Source organism: Lupinus angustifolius, chromosome LG11 (assembly GCF_001865875.1).
Source record: "Lupinus angustifolius cultivar Tanjil chromosome LG11, LupAngTanjil_v1.0, whole genome shotgun sequence".
NCBI lineage: Eukaryota > Viridiplantae > Streptophyta > Magnoliopsida > Fabales > Fabaceae > Lupinus > Lupinus angustifolius.
In genome coordinates this window covers 16903562-16925931 of record NC_032019.1, presented here as the reverse complement: position 1 = coordinate 16925931, position 22370 = coordinate 16903562, and the positions used below count along the sequence as shown (strand labels likewise).

The following is a 22370-nucleotide window of genomic DNA, read 5'->3' as shown; positions in this document are numbered from 1 at the left end:
TTTCAACATTTCATCCTTCTTGCTCAAGCTCTTGTCCACTAATTCAATTTTAGATTCACTAGGTAAGTAAGGGAGATAGGCTGGTGGAGGTTGGCCATACACTATCTCATATGGTGTAGCCCGGATAGAGGTATGAAAAGTGGTATTGTACCACCATTCAGCCAAAGGCAGCCACTTGAACCACTGTTGAGGAGTATTAGAGCACACACACCTTAAGTACGTTTCCTAACATCCATTCACTACTTCATACTGGCCATCAGTTTGAGGATGGTAAGAAGAAGAAAGCTGAAGTTGGACCCCTTGTAAGGCAAACAAATCCTGCCAAAACTTATTGATGAATATAGAATCCCTGTCACTAGTGATTGAGTCAAGATAACCATGCAACTTGAATACATTATCCAAGAAGGACTGAGCCACATTAGCAGCAGTATAGGGACGAGATAAAGCCATAAAATGAGCAGCTTTACTCAACCTGTCTACTACAACAAAGATAACTTGTTTTCCAGAAGATGGAGGTAACCCCTCGATAAAGTCCATTGTTATATGCTGCCACACATGGTCTGGAATGGGCAGGGGTTGAAGCAAACCTGGTGTAGGAGTAGTTTCATACTTACACCTTTGGCATGTTGGACATCTAAGTATGAAATTCTTCACATCTCTGTTCAAGCCCTTCCAAAAAACCACAGATTTGACCCTCTGAATGGTAGTAGTTCTGCCTGAATGTCCCCCAACAACAGTGTTGTGTAACCATTGTAGGATATCCTCCCTTAGTTGATCATCTTTACCAATAACCAGTTTACCCTTCCTCCTCAATTCATCATTCAACATAGTATAATGTTTTTGATAAGAAGGGTCAGTGGACAATTGACTCCTCAATTTGACTTATCCATCATCATTGTGCCAAGATTGCTTGATTCTTTCCACCAGAGCAAAGTCTACTTCATGCACTAACAATGAATGGAAAGTATCTATCCTTGAGAGTGCATCAGCTGCAATGTTCTCCTGGCCTTGCTTGTACTCTATGGTAAAATCAAATCCCATAAGCTTGACAAGCAACTTTTGTTGAAATGTAGTTGTCAATCTCTAATCCAACATATACTTCAAGCTCCTATGATCAGTCTTAATGATAAAATGCCTATTTCGTAAATAATGCCTCCACTTTTGTACAGCAAAAACAACTGCCATTAGTTCTTTCTCATAAGTGGATAAGGATTGTTGTTGAATACTCAAGGATCTACTGATATAGGCAATAAGATGGTGATCTTGCATCAATAATGCTCCTAATCCCACCCCTGAAGCATCTACCTCAACCAAGAAGAATTTAGAGAAATCAGGCAAAGCAAGGACATGAGCTGTTACCAACAATTGTTTAAGTTACAAAAAAGAGTTCTTAGCCTTAGATGTCCAACAAAAGTTATCCTTCTTCAACATTTCAGTCAGAGGCTTAGCCGCTCCACCATAACCTTTGACAAACTTTCTATAATATCCTACTAACCCCAGAAAACCCCTCATTTGTTTCAAAGATTGAGGCAAATTTCATTCCTTAACAACAACAACTTTTGTAGGATCAATAGCAATACCCTGCTGTGATATAAAGTGGCCTAGATACTCCACCCTTTCCACTCCAAAATAGCATTTGGATTTCTTAGCAAACAAACAATTTTCTTTCATCAATAACAAGACTTTTGTGAGATGCTCTAAGTGTTCACTCAAAGTCTTGCTATAGATGAGTATATCATCAAAGAAAACTAATAAGAATTTCCTCAAATATCTCCTAAAAACAGCATTCGTGAGACCTTGGAAAGTTGCAGGGGCATTTGTCAAACCAAAGGGCATAACTAGGTACTCAAAGTGACCTCCATGAGTCCTAAATGCAGTTTTGTGAATGTCAGAAGGATCCATCCCGACTTGATGGTACCCAGCTCTTAGATCCAGCTTGGAAAAAATTGTTGAGCCATGTAGTTCATCCATAAGGTCTTCCACCAATGGAATAGGAAACCTATCTTTGACATTGCCCTTATTCAACTCCCTATAGTCCACACATAGTCTCCAAGAGTCATCCTTTTTACCCACCAAGACCACAGGGCTAGCATATGGACTGCTACTATTCTGAATAATCCCAGAATGTAACATATCCTGCACTAATTCATCAATAATGTCCTTCTGGTGTTTAGTATATCTATAAGGCCTCTTGTTTACTGGGTTGGTACCTTGCAAGAGTGGATTTTGGTGATTATGTCCATCCCTCATAGGGGGTAATTGTGTAGGTTCTTGAAAAACCTCAGCAAACCTCTCCAATACCTGACCTAATTGAGCTAAAATAGGAGGCTACTCAGTATGAGTGGTAAGGGACTGTAACAATTCTCCATATACAGAGCACAATTGGAGCATTGATAATTGAACTCCCTCTACTAAAACTTTTTCCAGTTGTTGTTTTTTTATAGTTTTAACACCATTATTAGAATAGCCCCTAAGAACATGCCTTCTTCCATGCATAATGAAGTCCATTGTCAATTTGTCAAAGTTCCAGGTAACGTCTCCCAATGTCACCAACCATTCTATGCCCAACAGCAAATCACAACAACATAAGGGAATTAACGTCATATCTGAAACAAAAGTTGTATGCTGAATGGTCCAAGAGAAGTCCATTACTACTACAAAAATTTGTAGTTTATTGCCATCAGCTACAGTGACCATTAATGGCTCTAGTTTCTCAATCTTGCAGCCTAATGTCTTAGCTTTTTGAATATCCAGGAAGTTATCAGTACTTCCACTATCAATCAGAATATGTAGTGACTTCTTGTTATAATGCCATGTAATCCTCATTATTCTGAAACTTGTCATCCCAGTGAGAGCATTAACATAGATTTGTGGTTCACCATAATTATGTGTCTCATGCTTAACTTCCTCTGGCTCAAGAACCTCATCACCACCATCCTCAACTTCCATAACATGGAGCTGCAATTTCTTGTGTGACAAGTTGTGCTCTGGAGTGAAGGGTGCATCACAAAAATAACATAGCCCCTTAGCTCTTCGTTAATTCATATAAGATGGAGTCAAACTTCGTGCATGTTTAGACTTCTGGTTAAGCAACTCCTTTGGTGGCTCAGTTGCAAGAAAAGTCTTATTAGGGAGAGAAGGTTTGGCTAGAATAGGAGGCTTACTGTTCTTGGCATGAAAAGGCAGAAATGAATTCGAGTTATGAGAAGACTCATACAATTTTGCTAAAGAAAAGACCTTCCTAACTGATTGTGGTTGGAACATTCTAACCATAATTTGGACATCTTGTTTTAAGCCCCCTAAGAAACAACTAAGTATGTATTCCTCAGATAATTCTAGCCCGGTGATTATTGCATCAAATTGTTCATGATAATCAGCCACAAGACCTTTTTGCCTCAAGTTTATAAGATCTACCATAGGGTCATCACAGACCTCCCCAAATCGCTCCACCAACATCTTTACATATTCAGCCCAATTTGGCCATGAACTTGACCATAATGACTTAACAAAAGCATGATGTCATTGCAAAGCTCTACCTTCAAAATGAACCACAACTAATTTCACCTTCACGTCCTCAGGTGTACCATCAATTAGGAAGTAAGTTTCACATAGATAAATCCATTGCCTCACATTATCCCCATTGAATCGTGGAAAATCAATTCTTCATAAACGAGTACCATAAGAATAATACAAATTAGGAGCTTTCTCACCAGAATTTCCAGCCCTAGAACGAGCTGACTCACCAACATCATCTCTGGTATTCTTGAGTAAATCTTCCATCGTGAGTTTCAAGGAATCACTAAGGGATTTACGAGTTGAAGCAGTGAGTTCCATCATCTTTGATTCTATCTTTGCCGACATTCGAATTTCCAATCTTTCTTCAATTTCCCTCACCGAAGCTTGACTTCTTGTTGAATCAGCCATGGAAGCGTGTTAGTGTCTAAGGAAGAACCAATCTGATACCAATTGATAAGAATGAAATAGTAATTCTAGGAATTGCAGAGAATTCGAAGATAGAATAGAGCAAGAACATGGAATCCTATGGAATGAAAGGATCCCGAGAGTCAGTGTTATTAGATTGAGAGGAAAGATTACAAGAAGTGTGTAAATTCTGAAAACAATGAATGAATATTAAAACAGTTAGAATTTGTTTATTTATAGATAACTGTCTTAACTATCATTACCAGAATTTCTATAAAAAGAAAGTACACGTATGAAAGGCAAAAAATACAAGTAAACTATTCCTATAAGAATAATCCCTATCAAAAGATTACTTATTCCAAAGTATGTCCCAAATCAGATACAAAACTAATAAAAACATGTTATCTTAATTAAAAAAATAAATATTTATTACTTTTTCTATTTTCATTCATTATCATTGGTTTAGAACATACTTTAGAACAACATATCTTTATCCTTATCGATACACACAATACTTATGTTTTGTTACATATTATGTTGTATGATTCAATATGTTCTTGCACTGAATCATATATTATTCGGTATGATTCTATAAGTGTATTCCTTGTGTGTAGAATTCATTTTTATAAATGAAAGTAGTAAGAAACACTTGCAACTTCTATATCTTGAACCAACAAAGCGTTAGTTTAGTAGTATAAGACCCTACTGGATCTTGAAGGTTGAGAGTTCGATTCCTAGGAGCGATACTTGTTGGGAAGAACGACCACAAGTCCCGAAAAAAATCAGTTCTTTACCCAAAAAAGTGAGGAATACCTTTTGGTAGTACAAAACAAAATTCTATATCTGGAAAGGATGGTCTTCAGCCACCCATAACGAAAAATACACGACAAACATAAATTAGGCTAAGAACAAAATTAAGGGTACCTTATGAATAGGGGTTTGAGGGTGATTAATAAAGGGTGGGGGGAGATTGGGTTTAGTAGTTGTTCTATCCCGAATAAATTTGGATGTTCTCTAACCCGCCCCGGGTAAAAGTCTAAGCTCACTAGTACTCACCCGTCTAAAGCGGGCCAAACCCGCCAAAAGTGCCATAAATTCTCCTGACACGTCTTAATGCCTATGACATCCCATTAATGCCTCTAACCCCTTCATCAATGTGCCACACACTTTAAATGCTGACTGACATTCCATGTGCTACGCGGCCTGCACAATCAACTTGTCTCAGACAATTCGGCAAACGTTGACATGCAAGCAGAATGGAGACAACCCAGCATATCCCATTGTACCCGCTAGGCTCTGACCAATAGCCAGATGTCATGTCAACAATCTCAGGCTCTATAAATAAGGAGCCCACACATGGAGTATAATTAATTCTCATTTCCTAATTTATTGCTACACTAATTACTACTTGCTCTAACATCTCTCTTATTTACTCCCTTATCTCTCTAGAACACATTACTGACTTGGTCGTAAGAGAACCTTTTCAGGTACCTCCCCTGGCGCGTCCAGACGTCACTCCGAATAAGGTCTCTGACTTCTTACATTCTACCGGACATCCATCACCAACTATTCTTCATCCATCACTGACCATCCACTCCTAATACAAAGGAACATTGGCGTCGTTTGTGGCTTACCTGCAACATGGTGACCACCCGTAACCAAGCTCAACCACTTAGCTTAGCAGAACCGCTCAACACAAACATTCCCCCAAACCACGACACTCCTTCTATTGACCCTCCAACACTAGTACAACCTTCTCAACAAGCCAGCCAAAGTCATCCCCCAAACCCCACCCTGAAAGCACCTACTACCCAACAACTCCTTCAAATGATCCAAACTCAAGGCCAGATCATCCAACAACAAGCCCAACTACTAGTCGAACTTTGCCAACACAGACCTGAACCTAGTAACGAACCCTTGCGGCCAGTTGCCGATGAGCACTCCGCAAAATCCACCAAAGCTTCCAAGCTCATAGCTCCCCATACATAAAAACCACCTAGATAACCCATCCCTCCAACTATAGCTCCTCACGAGCAAGACATCCTTTCACTGAAGCATTCATGTCTTCGCCACTCCCCAAACATCTAGCTCGCCCCAACAACATCACCAGTATGATGGAACAAGTGACCACAAGATCACTTAGATGCCTTTGAAGCCTCAATGCTTTTCTACGGGGCAACTAATCCTATCATGTGTCGAGCATTTCCTCTTACTCTGAAACGTGCTGCCTTGTAGTGGTTCCCACGGCTCACACTGAATAGTATTAACCAATGGACCACTCTCGCCAACAGATTCAACATATGGTTCACAACAAGCAAAGAACAACCCCGTTCTTCATACACCCTATCTGATGTATGGCATAAGTTACATGAGCCCCTCCGAGCTTATCTAGACAGCTTTAACACGAAGGCCATGATAGTACGCACCTTGAGCCCGAAGGTGGCGATACATATCTTAGTAACAGGACTACATGACGACCTCTTCATATAGGAGTTGGCTAAATACTCATATTTCACCATTGAAGAGCTTCGATCTAAAGCCCAACAGTTCATTTATTCTAGAAGAAACTCATCCTAACCGCCCACCAACCGAACATAGAGAATACCAACTCCCCTCATGGGAAGCCAAACAACTAAAAACAGATGAACACCCTCGAGATAACCCACCCCGCCAACCCAAAAAACCTAAATACACCTTCTACACCTCTTCAACGCCAGTCGCACCAGAATCCTACAAGAAGTTTTGGTCACCCATTTAGTCCAGCTCCCTAAACCCAACCCGGGGAGAAAGTTGGGGACCCAGGACCGCTCCAAATACTATGATTTCCACACCTTTTTTGGGCATGTAACAGAATAGTGTAACCAACTACGAGACACTATTGAAGACCTAATTCAAGTCGTGCACCTCCAATAGTTCATTGCCCGGGCTTGCCAAGGGCGATCACCACCTCTGTGTCAATCCAGATCCTCTCGGGGACGTTCCCCCTGAAAGCTCAATAGGAACTCCCTCCGAACAGAAACTGAGGAGACCGATACTGCTCCAACAATCGGCAGCAATGGAGCCTAGTGGACATCAACACCATAACAGGCGGATTCACCGCTGGCGATACATCTAGGGCAGCCCAGAAAAGGTATGTTCGGGAGGTCATGCAATCAACTCTCTGATACCCTCACCAATATCGTGATCATCAGCCGACACCCCCGTTCTCATTTGACGATCGTGATTATGAAGGCATCATTTGCAGTCATGACGATCCCCTCATCATCACCGCTAAAATGAATAATAAGAAGGTTGGAAGGTTGTTTGTCGACCAGGGAAGCTTGACGGATATCATGTTTGAAGATTTGTTCACAAAAATGGAACACAAGGACAAGGTCCTGTTACCTTATGATGGACAACTGGTCGGTTTTACTGGGTAGGGGATCACTCCCCGGAGCTACGTTGACATATGGCTCACTGTCGGAGAACAACCCCTAACCCGGATAGTTCAAGCCAAATTCATAGTTATTGATTGTGTCTCTGCCTACAATGCCATCCTCGACTGACCAATAGTAAATCATCTCAAAGTAGTGGTTTCCACCCCCACATCTATGCATGAAGTTTTCTCATCCAACTTCCGGGTATGTATTGTCAAGGGAGACCAACAGAGCTCCTAAATAATATCGACCAAAACTTTTACCTAAATCTATAAAGTAAATTAATATAACCTTAATCATTCTATTTACCCAAATCTACAAAGTAACCTAAATAATCTTAATCATTCTTCTTACCCAAATCTATAAACTAGTCCAACCATTAGAAATCGTCCCTTTCTACAATGTTATTCTCATATAAATTTATAATGTTTTAATCACCACAAACCAACTTCACCTTGAGGACTAGTGGCATGCAACCGTTTAACCATGACTCAAAAATTGGTGTGAAATTAAATCATGTATCTCAATATCCACAATTCTTCACATAAGTTTGTTTGGAATCAATTGATCTTCATGATGAAGGATGTTCTAATAGGAAGAAAAAAGTTAATCCTAAAGAAAGATTTTTTCTGGAGGAAGGTGTGTTCTCATTCGATCATATAAATACTTTTAGGAATTACTTCAAATGGCTTAGTCGATATTCCAAATATTTTCAAAAAATATAATGCTTTTATACAACAAATACCACTAAAAGAATATGGGATCAAGGTAGACAAGTTCAATAAAATATATCTATCATAGATTGAATAAGGTGGTCCAATTGTTTTTTGAGTTCTACAAGCAAGCTTCGGAAAAATAGGACGAGTGGAAGAAGCTCACATGGGACTATGTATGGTTTTTCTCTAAAAAATTATCTTAAATGATTAGGTGGAGGATCCCAAAGTTCCTAGAAGAGAATAAAGAACTTTGAGTCTGGGGAAGACACTTCACCATCTTACCCAACCACTCAAAACAATGGTACATATTTGATTCCTCTTAAGCAAGGTCTCGGGTTTGAGTCTTGTGGATGAAAAAAATACCTGCTGGGAGAGTTAGCCCCACATACCTGTAGATGTTCCAGGCTCGGACATGATTGTCTCCAATACGAGAATACTTGTGGGAAAAAAAACCACTCCAACTAGTGACAAATGCAATCCATCATTGCCTTTTTATGGAATGTCCAACACATTGTAACGATAAGATGAGTGAAGAGACTCAAGACTGAATGAGACGTTAGTTGTAAATGCTAAAGACTTCAATATCAACAACTTGGTGGCTTATACTTGTTAGATTGTAATTCAAAAAGTAGTTATGTTAGGTTTACACTTTACTATAAATAGGGTTGTCTACCCAATTTAACTAATATGAAATTTCAGGAATAGAAAGTGCCATCTATTCACTCATACTCACTTGAGTTCTTTCCTTCTCATTCATTGTCTTCTTCTTCCTTCTTTCATCTTTACTTTGTGTTCCTACAAACTGGTATTAAGAGCCACATTCAGAAAAACCAGAACACGCTCATTCCTTCTTTCTCATTCCTTTCTCACACTCACTTCACAATTTCGATGGGACAAATTGGCTTCCTTGTAGACATTCCCATCCTCGATGGGAAAAAATGGAGCAGATGGCGAATTCAAATGTCAGCAATCATGGGCTTCCAAGGAGTAAACAAGATTGTAGAATATGGACTTCTAGCACTGACAGATTCATCATCAGATGCACAAATAATTTTGTATAAGGAAAACAAGAAGAAATACTGCAAAGTCATGTTCTTTCTACATCAATGTGTTGATGAAGCACATTTTGACAAAATCTCTGAGGCAAGAACATCAAAGGAAGCATGGGAAATTCTTAAGAAAAGCAATGAAGGAGCTGAGCAATTGAAGAAGGTGAGATTGCAAACCATGAGGAGGCAGTATGAGTTGATAGAAATGGAATCTAGTGAGAGAGTTGCACAATTTTTCAACCGAGTCATTAGCCATACCAATGCTATGAAAGCCAGTGGTGAAAAGATGCCAGATTGGGTCATAGTGGAGAAGATCTTGAGGACACTTAGCCCCAAATTCGATCATATAGTTGATGCGATTGAGGAGTACAAGAACATAGAGGAATTGAAAATTGTGGACCTCCAAGGCTACTTAGAGGCTCATGAACAAAGACTCATTGAAAGGTCTTTGGAGAAACCTGCTGAACAAGATCTACAAGCATATACCTCAAGAAGAGGTGGATATGGTAGCAAGAGTGGACAAAGAGGCAGAGAGAGGTATAGAGTAAATAAAAGGGAACCTTAGATTCTCCCAATCCTCAGATCAAGAAAGGGATGAGTCTGATCAAACAAAATAGGCATTAAGAAAGGGTGAATATCATAGATGGTAGTGCAACAAGGAAAAGGTTGAAGGAAGAAGCTGAATTGCTTCAATTGTAATAAAATTGGGCATTTTAGTAGTGAATGTCAAGAAACTTCAATTCATGGAGAAAATTGAGGTCGGCATCACACTGAGGCTCACTTGGCCAAGAAAGAAAGCACTGAAAGTATGGATGATGAACCATTGTTATTGATGATGACCAACAATCATGAGTCAAGCAGTGATGACAAGTGGTATAAAGATTCAGGATGCTCAAACCACATGACTGGAAATAGGAGTTGGTTGGTGAATTTTGATGAGAACAAAAAAAAACAATGTAAGATTTGTAGATAACAAGCTAATCCAAGCAGAAGGGACTGGTGATGTCCTTATTTGTAGAAAATATAGGAAGAATACAATGATATCTGATGTGCTTTATGTCCCAAACATGAAAAGCAACTTACTCAGCTTGGGACAATTGGTAGAAAAGGGATTCTCTATTCAGATGCATCATGGTGTTTTGGAAATATTTGATGCTACTAAGAAGAAGGTATTGATGGTTCCTCTTGCAAAAATAGAATCTTCCAAGTCAGTTTAAGAACCATTGAAACTCACTGCCTATCAGCTACATCACTAGTAGTAGAGTCTTCGTTGTGGCACCTAAGGCTAGGTCATATGAGTCTATTGAGATCCAAAGATATGGTCAAATAAACAAACAATCCAGACCATCATTCAGTGTATACGCACCTACCAAGGCCAATGAGCTTCTACATGTCATATACTCTGATGTGTGTGGTCCTCTTGACACACCTTCACTATGAGGGAGTAGGTACTTTGTAACCTTTGTGGATGAATTGATAGAAAACTATGGTTATATTTGATAAAGACCAAGAGTGATACCTTCTCAGTGATCAAAGAGTTCAAGACCTTAGTAGACAAACAATCAGTAAAATGCATCAAGATACTAAGGATTGATGGAGGAGGAGAATACACTTCAAGAGAATTTGAAGAATTTTGCAAATAACAAGAAATTGTGCATGAGGTAACTGCCCCCTATACACCTCAACACAATGGAATAACAGAAAGAAGAAACAAAACCATCTTGAACACGGTTAGAAGTATGCTAAGAGGCAAGGAACTTCCTCATGAATATTGGGGAGAAGCAGCAGCCACTGCAGTTTACATATTGAATAGGTGTCCAACTAAGAAACTTGATGGCCAAGTCCCCGAGGAAGCATGGCTAGGGATCAAACCATCAGTGAAACACCTCAAAATTTTTGAATCCTTTTGCTATAGACATGTACGAGACTAGAGGAGAAAAAAGCTTGATAACAAGGCTGAAGCTATGATTCTTTTGGGCTACAATTCTATAAGGTCATACAAGTTATACAACCCTGATACAAAGTAGGTAACATTTAGCAGGGATGTTTACTTTGATGAGTCAAACTCATGGAAAGGACTGAGGGAAAACCACACACCCTTGGAAAAAGTGCACATTGATTGGGAAACTGATGATTCAGTGATACATGAGAGAAGATTGGACACAGCCACATCACCTTAACAAGAAAGAAGTAGATCAACAAGGACTAGAAACCCACCTTCTTGGCTATCAGACTATGTATTGAGTCATGATGATTACGTGAATCAAGAAGGTGACATAGTACAACACATAACATTGTTTGTTGATGCAGAATCCATAAGCTTTGAAGAAGCAATATCTAGTAGTACTTGGAGAGCAGCCATGCTAGAAGAAATCAAGTCCATTGAAAAGAACAACGCTTGGGAGTTAGTAGAGTTTCCAGACAAAAAGAAGCCAATAACAGTTAAATGGATCTTCATAGCAAAACACAAAGCAAAGCTTGTAGCCAGAGGGTTTATGTAGAAGGAAGGACTTGATTACTCTGAAGTCTTTGCACCAGTAGCTAGGCTAGAGACAATGAGATTGATAGTTGTTCTAGCTAGCTGGAAGAACTGGACTCTGTGGCAACTAGATGTAAAATCAGCCTTCCACAATAGCCCTCTAGAGGAATTGGTATATGTCACTCAACCATATGGCTTTATTAGTAAAGGAAATGAACACAAAGTGCTTAGATTAAAAAAAGGCACTCTATGGTTTGAAGCAGGCACCTAGAGCATGGAACAAAAGGATTGATAAGTTCCTATCCAACTCTGTTTTTATGAAATGTGAAGTAGAATATGGGATGTACACTAAAACAACAAACCAGAACAAGGATGTCCTACTCATTTTCTTATATGTTGATGACTTGCTAATAATAGGAAGTTGCTCAAAGGGAATTGAAGAGCTAAAAGGAAGCTTAAAGGGTGAATTCGAAATGACAGACCTAGGAAGATTAGCATATTTCCTTTGTCTGGAATTTCAACACATCAGGAGAGGCTTATTCATGCACCAAAGGAAGTACTTGCTAGAGGTCCTGAACAAGTTCAACATGATAAATTGTAATCCTTCAAAAACTCCAGCTGAAATGAATCTAAGGCTAGGAAATTGTGAAGAGGAAGAAGTTGTTGATGCAACTGTTTTTAGGCAGATTGTGGGAAATCTAAGATACATATGCCATATCAGACCAGAAATTTCATTTAGTGTAGGAGTAACAAGTAGATTCATGAGTAATCCAAAAAAATCCCATATGCTTGCATCCAAGAGGGTTCTGAGGTATTTGAAAGGAAAAATGAATTTTGGCATAGTGTTTCCTCATGAAGATGAAAGAATCAGACCACATCTCATGGCATATTCAGAGTCTGATTGGTGTGGAGATATATTGGACAGAAAGAGCACCGTAGGATATGTTTTCATAATAGCAGGAGCTCCAATTTCTTGGTGCTCCAAGAAGCAAAAGGTGGTTGCATTTTCAAGTTGTGAAGCTGAGTACATAGCTGCTTGCTCAACAGCCTACCAAGCTTCATGGTTGTCCTCTGTGTTGATGGAACTTGGTATGAAATAAAGAAATAGAGTTCAACGTCTGGTAGACAGTAAATCAGCCATTGATCAAGCAAGAAAACCAGTTTCTCATTGTAGAAGCAAACACATAGAGATAAAATACCACTACATAAGACAACAAGTGGCTGAAGGAAGAATCAAACTAACTCAGTGCAAAATAGAGGTGCAATTGGCTGACATAATGACTAAAGCTTTGAAGATAGAAATGTTTAAAAACTTGAGGAAGATGATAGGAATTCCCAGCCTGAATGATGTGTGAGGGTTGTAATTTCTTGTTATGTAAATGTTTTGAATGATGGGGGGTGTTAGATTGTAATTCAAAAAGTAGTTACGTTAGTTTTGCACCTTACTATAAATAGGGTTGTCTACCCAACTTAACTAACATGAAATTCCAGAAATAGAAAGTGGAATCTATTCACTCATACTGTGAATACTCGATTGAATTCTTTCCTTCTCATTCACTGTCTTCTTCTTCCTTCTTTCATCTTTACTTTCTTTGTGTTCCTACAATACTGAGCATAAACATCTATATTGTTGTTGTAGATGCTCATTTTCCTATAAATAAAATTTGTAAACAAATCTTGTAAAATATCATTAGAAAGCTCGTAGAAGAAAATGTCATTAGAGTTTACAAAGATCTAATCGAATATTCTGAATAGAGAAAAGGAACAAGTGTTAGATTTTAACAAGATCTAATCGTGTATTCTGTGTAGAGTTTAACAAGATTTATTACTCTCTATGAATGATCTAGGAATCCAAATATGTGAGTAGACTTAGGTCAAGCCTAACAATCTATTGAATTAGAATGGATACCAGTAGAGTTTAGAATATTTAGTTGAGCCTATAGACCCTTTGTAAGAAAGAATGTGTGGATACAAGTATGGAGAGTGATGTTTAGTGAAGAATACTCAACATATTTGAAGAGGTGAGAATATTTTATACCTAGAGAGGTTAGAATATTTAGTCGAATTTAGATAGGGTTTGTATGAAAGAACACCTAGATACAAATCTCTAGAGGATTGTTTAGTGAAGAATGCTCAATAGACTTGAAGGTTTGAAAATAATTGTACAATTTAGCATAATAATGGACTTTCTTCCATTTGGTGCTTAGAAAAGGAAATTAGTTGGTGAAACTTAGGGTACTAGAGATAGCTTAGGTTGAGCCAACTGATATAAATCATTGTGTTTAACTTATTTCCTTTGACTCTTTATTGCTTTACATTTTCAACTAACCGTACGATTTTGGCATTAAGGAATTTAACTTTTAAAAAAAATTAACACTTCCATTTACATTATTGACAACTAAATAGAATTTTATTTTCTCCATCATCCAATCTAAGTTAAAATTGATTGGTTTAAAAAAATTAAAAACGAGTTTTTCCAAAATAATTAACAAACAATTTAACCGATTTCTTATGTCCGCCCATGAAACTTTATGCACGTGTAAATTAAAACAAGATAATTAAGTACAATGTTTTTGTTTTTCATTCAGTATACCATTAATCTAGTACTTTAAATTTGGTCCAATCAAAAAATTTAAGCTTTAACATTTTGGTCTTTTGTAAATGTAAGTGTGTATGGCATGATTTTAATGAAGACAAAGCTTGAAGTTTGATGAAGACAAAGTTTAAACTTTGATGAAGACAAAGTATGAATAAGGACAAATCAACAACAACAACATTGAATACTCAAGTTCAAGCATAAAAAAGAACCAATAAACACTAAAGCGTAAATTTTTATTTCTTTAGGTCTTAAGATGTTTTGAATGGATAGAATCAAGTTAGGTGAACCTAATGATAAATCTCACATGTTAGAATGATGATCATGAATGCATATGAATTTACATTCATACATGATTTAGGTGCATTAGCATTCATACACGACTACCTAATTTTGATGTATTAAACCAAGGTTGAACTTATATCATTTTCAAAGTCACGCATCAAACATTTAGTAAATCATGTTAGAGATTCATGGCGTATTAACTAAGTATTTTCAAAAAGCTGTTAATCGATTAAGTTTATATTTAATTGATTAAGTCTTTGCAAATGATAAACTCGTTAATCATTTAAGTACATGATTAATCGATCCACTCAGTTTCAGTTTTGAAATCTTGGATTATTTGAAGAATGTTAATCGATTAAGTTTCTACATAATTCATTAATATAATAGAAAATAGTTTGAAACTGAATGATATTTTAACTAACCTTTCCGATAAGCAAACACAATGATACACAACAAATTTTCAAGAGAAAAACAGAGAGTTTTCTGAAAAAGTGAGTAAGATACTTTTGATACAAGATAAGAGAAATTTCATGAATCTTTGAAGAGAGTTTCAAGCATTCATATCAAAGATTTTCAAAACATTTGCATCTCATAATCATTCATCTTCATATTATGAGATTTATCAAAGAAGGGTTATATATTCTGAATTGAGTGCATATTAGCACAATAAAGGTGCAAGTTTTCTGTGTACAAAAGATCGATCAAATTGTATTTCGTCTTTAGGAGTGTGAGGTATCACCTTAGAAGAAGAGAAGAATTCAGGAAGAAATCCTAGGCTAGAAGTTGTGAGGTATCCATTAGAAGTTAGGTCCAAGAGGTTCTTGGTGAAAGAAGTGTTTGTACAAACATTCAATTTCTTGAAGTGGTTGGCGATCAAACCAAGATAAATCGATCGTGTCAATTTTGTTTTATCCCTACACTTTTACATTTAAGAAATTATCAATTTCCATTATCTTGGATTGTATTCTTGTTAGGATTGTTGCATAAGTGTCTTTGTATGATTAATCACATTACTTGAACTGGTACAATGCTTGAAAGAATTTATTGATCATTGTATTTCATTGTATCAAGAACAAAAGATTTACAAGAAAACTAATCAAACTAATTGATTAAGACTAAGGTTAATCGGTTAACTATAACTTTATATTAATTGATTAATTAATCTTTTGATCAATTAAAACTAGTAAAAATCAGTGAATATCTTTTGTAACCGAATGTTTTTAATTGTAAACCAAACCACTTATTCACCCCCTCAAGGTGTGTTAGAGTCCTTGTTAACCAACAAGTAGCATCAGAGCTAGTTCGAATAAGTATTAGCTTAATCGCTAAATTCATGTGATCCTAGGGAAAAGTAAATTGCCCTCTTGTGTTTAGTGGACAGGGTTATGTCTACTGAAAAGTGAGGATGAGTATATTCATAAAGGCCATAGGCACAAACATTTGAGAGGTCATTCAATATGGACATCATATTCCACTACATTTAGTGGATGGTGAAACTAAAGAAAAACTTAAGAGTTTGTGGATGGATGATGAAAAGAGAAAAGTACAACACAATTTGAAAGCTAAAAACATCATCACATCAACACTCTCTTATGTTGAGTTCTTTAGATTTTCACAATGTTAAAGGGCCAAATAAATGTGGGACTTTGCAAGTAACTCATGAAGGCACAAGTGAGGTTAAGTGTGCTAGGTTGAATGTTTTGACTCATGAATATGAATCATTTTGTATGTCTCAAAATAAATCTATAAATGATATGCAAAAATGATTTATTCATATTTTTAATCATCTTGTTGCATTAGATAAAGTGTTTGTAAATGTTGAGCTTACTAACAAAGTTTTAAGATGTCTTGATAGGGCATGACAACCAAAAATGACGACAATTGTGGAATCCAAGGATTTAGATACTATGTCACTTACAAATTATTTGGAAAGCTACAAGAACATGAGATGGAACTTGGACGCTCAACACTATATGAAGAATCAGATAAGAAAAAGAAAGGAATTTCCCTCAAGGCTACAACTTCAAATGCAAAAGTTCAAGAGGATGACACTACTAGTGAACAAATTCAATGATGAAACTATGACACTACTAGTGAACAAATTCAAAAAAATTATAAAGAAGATAGTAGACTTCAGAAAGTTTAAAAGAAAAGATACAAAAGACTCAATCAAAAGAAGCAAGAACTCAAGGGACAAAATTACTTGCCATGAATACGGGAATGTAGGACACATGAAATTATCATGTCCTATCTATCTCAAAAGGGTTGAGAAGGAAAAGAAGGATTCAAGGGGCATCAAGACTAAGAAAGCCTGCATTGTATAGAATGTATCGAAAGAAGAAGAAATTTCAAGCACCTCAGATGATAAAGAATCGGCCAAACTTTGCCTAATGACTCAAAATCATGTTTCTTGTGAAAATAGTGTGCATGGTGACTCATGTGAGGTAAGTAATTCTGATTTGTATAATTTCTCCACATATGATATATTATATGGTTCTTATGTTGAATTGCATGAAGAACTAAAAATATTAGCAAAAATAAATGTCGATAGGAAAATGTTGATTTTGGTACATGAATAGAAGATTCTTGAAATGCAAAAATTTATTGATGAGCTCAAGCTCCAAATAAAACCTTAGATCTTATATATGCTAATTCTACTTGTGATTGTGCTTCAAAAATGAATATGACACCCTCTTGTAAAAAATGCACATCTTTGGAAAAGGAGAATATGTGTTTAAAGGAAACAATTGCTAATTTCTCTAAGGGTAATCAAGAAAAAATGCACATTTTTGGTCTATATGCATGCTAAAAAAAGGTCATACAAGAAACATGTTGATTTTTCTAAAATTTCATATAAAAAATCTTCTACTTGTTTCTATTGTGGTTTGTACGATCATACTTCAATTACTTGTCATATTAGAGTGCATGGTATGCCCAATGGACACTATATTTGCATTGAAAAAGGACAAGATCCCAAGAATACTAACTCTAAGAGACCCAAGACTATTTGGGTATCAAAAACAAGCAAATAAATATTGTTTTGTAGGTGTGCCTAAGGACTTGCATATATCAATGGTACTTGAAAAGTAGATGTTCTAGGCACATGACGGGTGATAAGATCGAGTTTATTTAGGTATCACCTAAAGAAAAAGGTCATCTCACTTATGGAGATAATAATCAAGTCAAAATACTTGGAGTTGGAAAGATTGGAAATGATTCTCAAACAATCATTGATAATATGCTCTATGTTGAAGGCTTGGAGCATAATCTATTAAGCATTAGCCAATTGTGCAACAAAGGTAATAAGGTAATCTTTGAATATAAGTGTTGTATCATTAAAAGCAACATAGATAATAGTGAAAAATTATTGGTCACAGAGCAAATAACATCTATATGATAAATTTAGCTGATATCACCTCCTTATTTTCAACATGTTTAATTTCAAAAGAAAGTGATATTTGGATTTAATATAAGTGGGTTGCACATATCCATTTGAATTAGTTGAACTAGTTAGCTATAAAGGGACCTAGTAGTTGGCTTACCTAAACTTAAATTTAAAACGGAAGAAATTTGTGATTCTTGCCAAAAGTGCAAACAAAATAAAAATTCATTCTCTTCTAAAAATATGGTATCCACAACAAGGCCATTACAATTACTTCATATGGACTTGTTTGGATCATCTCAAATAATGAGTTTTGGTGAAAGTTAATATGCACTTGTAATTATAGATGACTATTCAAGATTCACGTGGACTTTATTTCTTGCACTCAAAAGTGAAAATTTTAAATCTTAAGAGGCTTACCAAATTAGTCCAAAACCAAATGAACCATAAGATTGTGACCATAATAAGTGATCATGGTGGTGAGTTTGAAAACCACAAGTTTGATAAGTTTTGTAAAAAACATGGTATAGAACATCAATACTTCATACCTAGAACTATAGAACAAAATGGAGTTGTTGAAAGAAATAATAGAGTTCTAGAGGAGTTATCAAGAATCATGTTGAATGAGAGTAAAATCCCCAAGTACTTTTTGGCAAATGTGGTTCATACCGCTTGCTATATTATGAATAGAATACTTTTAAGATTTATTCTTAAGAAAAATCCCTACGAACATTATAAGGGGTGAAAGCCAAATATTTCTCATTTTCATGCTTTTGGATTCAAATGCTATATTTTGAATAATGGAAAATGTATTTTAAGGAAACTTGATTCAAAAGCGGATATAGAAATATTTCTTGGTTATTCTAATCATAGTAAAGCTTATAGAGTTTTTAATAAAAGAACAATAATTGTAGAAGAATCTATACATGTTAAATTTGATGAGCCTTCTCCAAAAGATGAAAGGAAAGGTATGTGTGATGATCTTATAGGTACACTTGAGGATGCATACTTAAGGGATCAAGAATCTGAAAGAGTTATGCAAGAGGAGAAAAATACAAATCAAGAACTTGAAAGAATGTCACAAGCATGGAAAACCAAGAAGGAACACTCAATCGACAATGTGATAGGTGATATTTCTAAGGAAGTGGTAACCTGGAATTCCTTGCGTAATATTTGTAATTTCTTTGCATTTGTTTCTCAAATTTAGCCTAAGACTATTGAAGAGACATATGACGATGAGCATTGGTCTTTAGATATGCAAGAAGAGCTAAACCAATTTTAAAGATATAAAGTTTGGGATTTAGTCCTAGACCAAATGATCATCCTATAATTGGCACTAAATAGTTGTTTAGAAATAAACTAGATGAGTCTAACTTAATTATAAGAAGCAAAGCTAGAATAGTAGCTAAAGGATATACTCAAGAAGAAGGAATTGACTATGATGAAATATATGCTCTCGTAGCAAGGATAGAGGCAATAAGAATGTTTTTAGCTTTTGCTTCAATCATACATTTCAATTTATTTCAAATGAATGTAAAAATTGCATTCTTGAATGATTTTATTCAAGAAGAAGTGTATATGGACCAAGCTCCCGGTTTTGTAAACTACCAATTTCCAAATTACATTTTCAAACTTGAAAATACTTTATATTAGTTTAAATCAAGCTCCTAGAGCTTGGTATGACATGCTAAGCTCTTTTCTTTTGGAAAAGGGTTTTTCAAGAAGAAAGGTTGATACAATATTTTTCATTCTAAAAACATACATTTTATTAGTATGCACCGCGATTCTTCTACCTTTGGTACCAATTCTGCAAAAACCCATAAATTCAAAAAATATTCAAAAAAATTGAAAACTTATATATTTGTTCTCATAATCATGTGACATCCATCAATTCAATTTCCACCCCACCACCACCACCTCCCATCTCTCTCTAATTGTATGCTCCACGTTTTGAATAGAAATCATCTATACCACTTTAATTATATGCTTGTATGCTTAATCAATTAGATAATACCCTTTGTAATGGTGTTAAGTTAAAAAATTAATTTATATTTATTTGATGTATATTTGTTAAAACCCTATTGATGGTAATGGGTTGGTATAGGAAGAAGTGGCATAGAAGATTTGGATTCCCCTTTTCTTCCACTCTCTACAATTCTCTCTTCCACTACTTATATCTTATTCCCCATCTATCTCTCTCTTACTATTTCTTATACTTCCCTTCTATATTCCAAATTCCGTATTTAGCAACAACAAAAAGTTACTTGTAGTGGCCTTTAGGGGTTTTCATGTTTTCACTTTGAGAAGCTTTGTGGACAATAAAATTCTGGATATTTTTTGGATCATGGCTTCAAAGTGAAACCCTGATTTTGATTTGCTGCAAAGGTTAAAGACTAATTTTTTACGGGCACTGAGTATTGCACGAGCAATTCTGATAACATGGAATGTGGTGAACGAGTTCAATGTTTGAAAAGTGGAGCTATTAGTAATGGGGTTGAAGTTGCAAATGGCAATGCTTCTGCTGAAGAGGCTCAACACTTGAAAAGTGAAGCCTTCAATAATGGGGTAGCCTTTTCAGATGGGAATGATGTTACTGAAGTGGCTTTTTGTTTGAAAAGTAAAGGTATTAATAATGGAGTAGCAATTCCAAGTGGTAATGATGAGGCTTCATGCTTGAAAAGTGAAGCCATTAATAATGGGGTGGCAATGAAAAATGAAAATGTTGTTACTGAAGAGGCTTTGTACTTGAAAAATAAAAGCATTAGAATTGTAGTGGCTATTGCAAATGGATTTGATTCTGCTGATAGGGGTTCTGGTGGACTTGAATGTTTATGAATTTATAAGAGGCGTAAGCATAGAAAGTCAAGTTCACAAAGAAAAATTCAAGAAGATAGCAGAGAATTTGAGGAAGCTGCAAATCATCTAGCGGACCACGTTTCCACCCCTCTTTTGTTTGTTTTTCAATGTTTGTTACTATGATAGGCAATGTCTTTGTTGAAACTAGTTATTTTTCTTAACGCATTTTTCATATCATGTATGTTATTCATTTACGTCTAGGAGTATTCGACTTGGATTTTAGACTTATGTTAACATGAATAGGAAATACACATGAGTGAAACCTTGAAAAGCATTCAGTTAGCTACTTAACTTGTAAGGTACACTAGTTCCTTCAACTTGTAATTTTGGCTAGTATTAAAATATGCTCAAATTAATGAATATCTTTTTGTGTGGATATAGACTTTTAATTAGATATAGTTGATTTAGTCATAGAGGGAAAAAATGTGTTCAATGTAGAGAGCCAAAGGCATTTTTTGCATTTTATTTATGAATCATTTCATTACTAATTAGGTGATGGTAATGGTGGTTTTGGGGGTGCATACATGATTTAGGTGCATTAGCATTTATACATGACTACATGCTTTTGATGCATTAAACCAAGGTTGAACTTATATCATTTTCAAAATCATGTATCATACATTTAGTAAATCATGTTAGAGGTTCATGGCATATTAACTAAGTATTTTCAGAAAATTGTTAATCAATTAATGTTATAGTTAATGGATTAAGTCTTTGCAAATGGGAAATTCGTTAATCGATTAATTCGGTTTTAATTTTGAAATCTTCGACATTTTGAAGAATGTTAATCGATTAATTGTCTACATAATCGTTTAATATAACAAAAAAAATTGAAATTGAATGATATTTTAACTAATCTTTCTCATAAGCAAACACAATGATACACAACGAATTTTCAAGAGAAAAACATAGAGTTTTCTGAAAAAGTGAGCAAGATAATTTTGGTAGAAGATAAGAGAAATTTTATGAATCTTTGAAGATAGTTTCAAGCATTTATATCAAAGATTTTCAAAACCTTTGCATCTTATAATCATTCATCTTCATATTCCGCGATTGTGAGATTTATCAAAGAAGGGTTTTATATTCTGAATTGAATGCATTTTAACACAAAAAAGGTGCAAGTTTTCTATATACAAAATATCGACCGAGTTGTAATTTGTATCTTGGGGCGTGAGGTATCTGAAGGTTAATATGCATGTTCATAACATACACTGCGGAAAATTATGGATCTATTTGTGTTAAAGTATGCATACACTATAATAGTTTAGACAAAACGGTTTGTAACATTACCTCAGGAGACTGCGATGACTTTTGAAAATTATCCTTCAAAAGTATGAAGGTCCTACACGTGTATCCACACCGAGACCAATCTTTGTTGTATCAACACTTGATTCGTGAAAAAAATCAACTCAAAACTACTATATTTCAAACAACCCAAAAATTAGGATACAAACTTTTTTCTTTGTGTGTGTGTTTTAAATCACACGTGAGGTTTGGTTTATATAAAACCAAAATCTCCCTCAAAAAATTTAGTGCCAATTAATCACACATTAATTTAGCATAAAATCAAAACTTCATGAATCCATTTAATGCCAATTAATCACTCATCAATTCAGCATAATTTTTTGGTTTTTGGTTTTCAAAACTGACTATCAGTTTTAAACATTTGA

General features: G+C 35.7%; 3 protein-coding genes and 1 pseudogene across 3 annotated transcripts; 3 read left to right on the top strand and 1 right to left on the bottom strand.

The window, feature by feature from the left end:
- On the bottom strand, positions 883–3456 carry LOC109359770. The gene is made up of 6 exons (XM_019604465.1): positions 3063–3456; positions 2679–2987; positions 2419–2558; positions 1797–2328; positions 1168–1352; positions 883–1083 (listed from the first exon to the last, which is right to left on the bottom strand). The coding sequence occupies exons 1-6, from the start codon at positions 3454–3456 to the stop codon at positions 883–885; spliced, it is 1761 nt and encodes a 586-aa protein (XP_019460010.1).
- On the top strand, positions 8942–9667 carry LOC109359769. The gene has a single exon (XM_019604464.1). The coding sequence runs from the start codon at positions 8942–8944 to the stop codon at positions 9665–9667; it is 726 nt and encodes a 241-aa protein (XP_019460009.1).
- Positions 11658–12681, top strand: LOC109359768 (uncharacterized mitochondrial protein AtMg00810-like). The gene is made up of 2 exons (XM_019604463.1): positions 11658–11753; positions 11845–12681. The coding sequence occupies exons 1-2, from the start codon at positions 11658–11660 to the stop codon at positions 12679–12681; spliced, it is 933 nt and encodes a 310-aa protein (XP_019460008.1).
- On the top strand, positions 19999–20823 carry LOC109359767 (annotated as a pseudogene).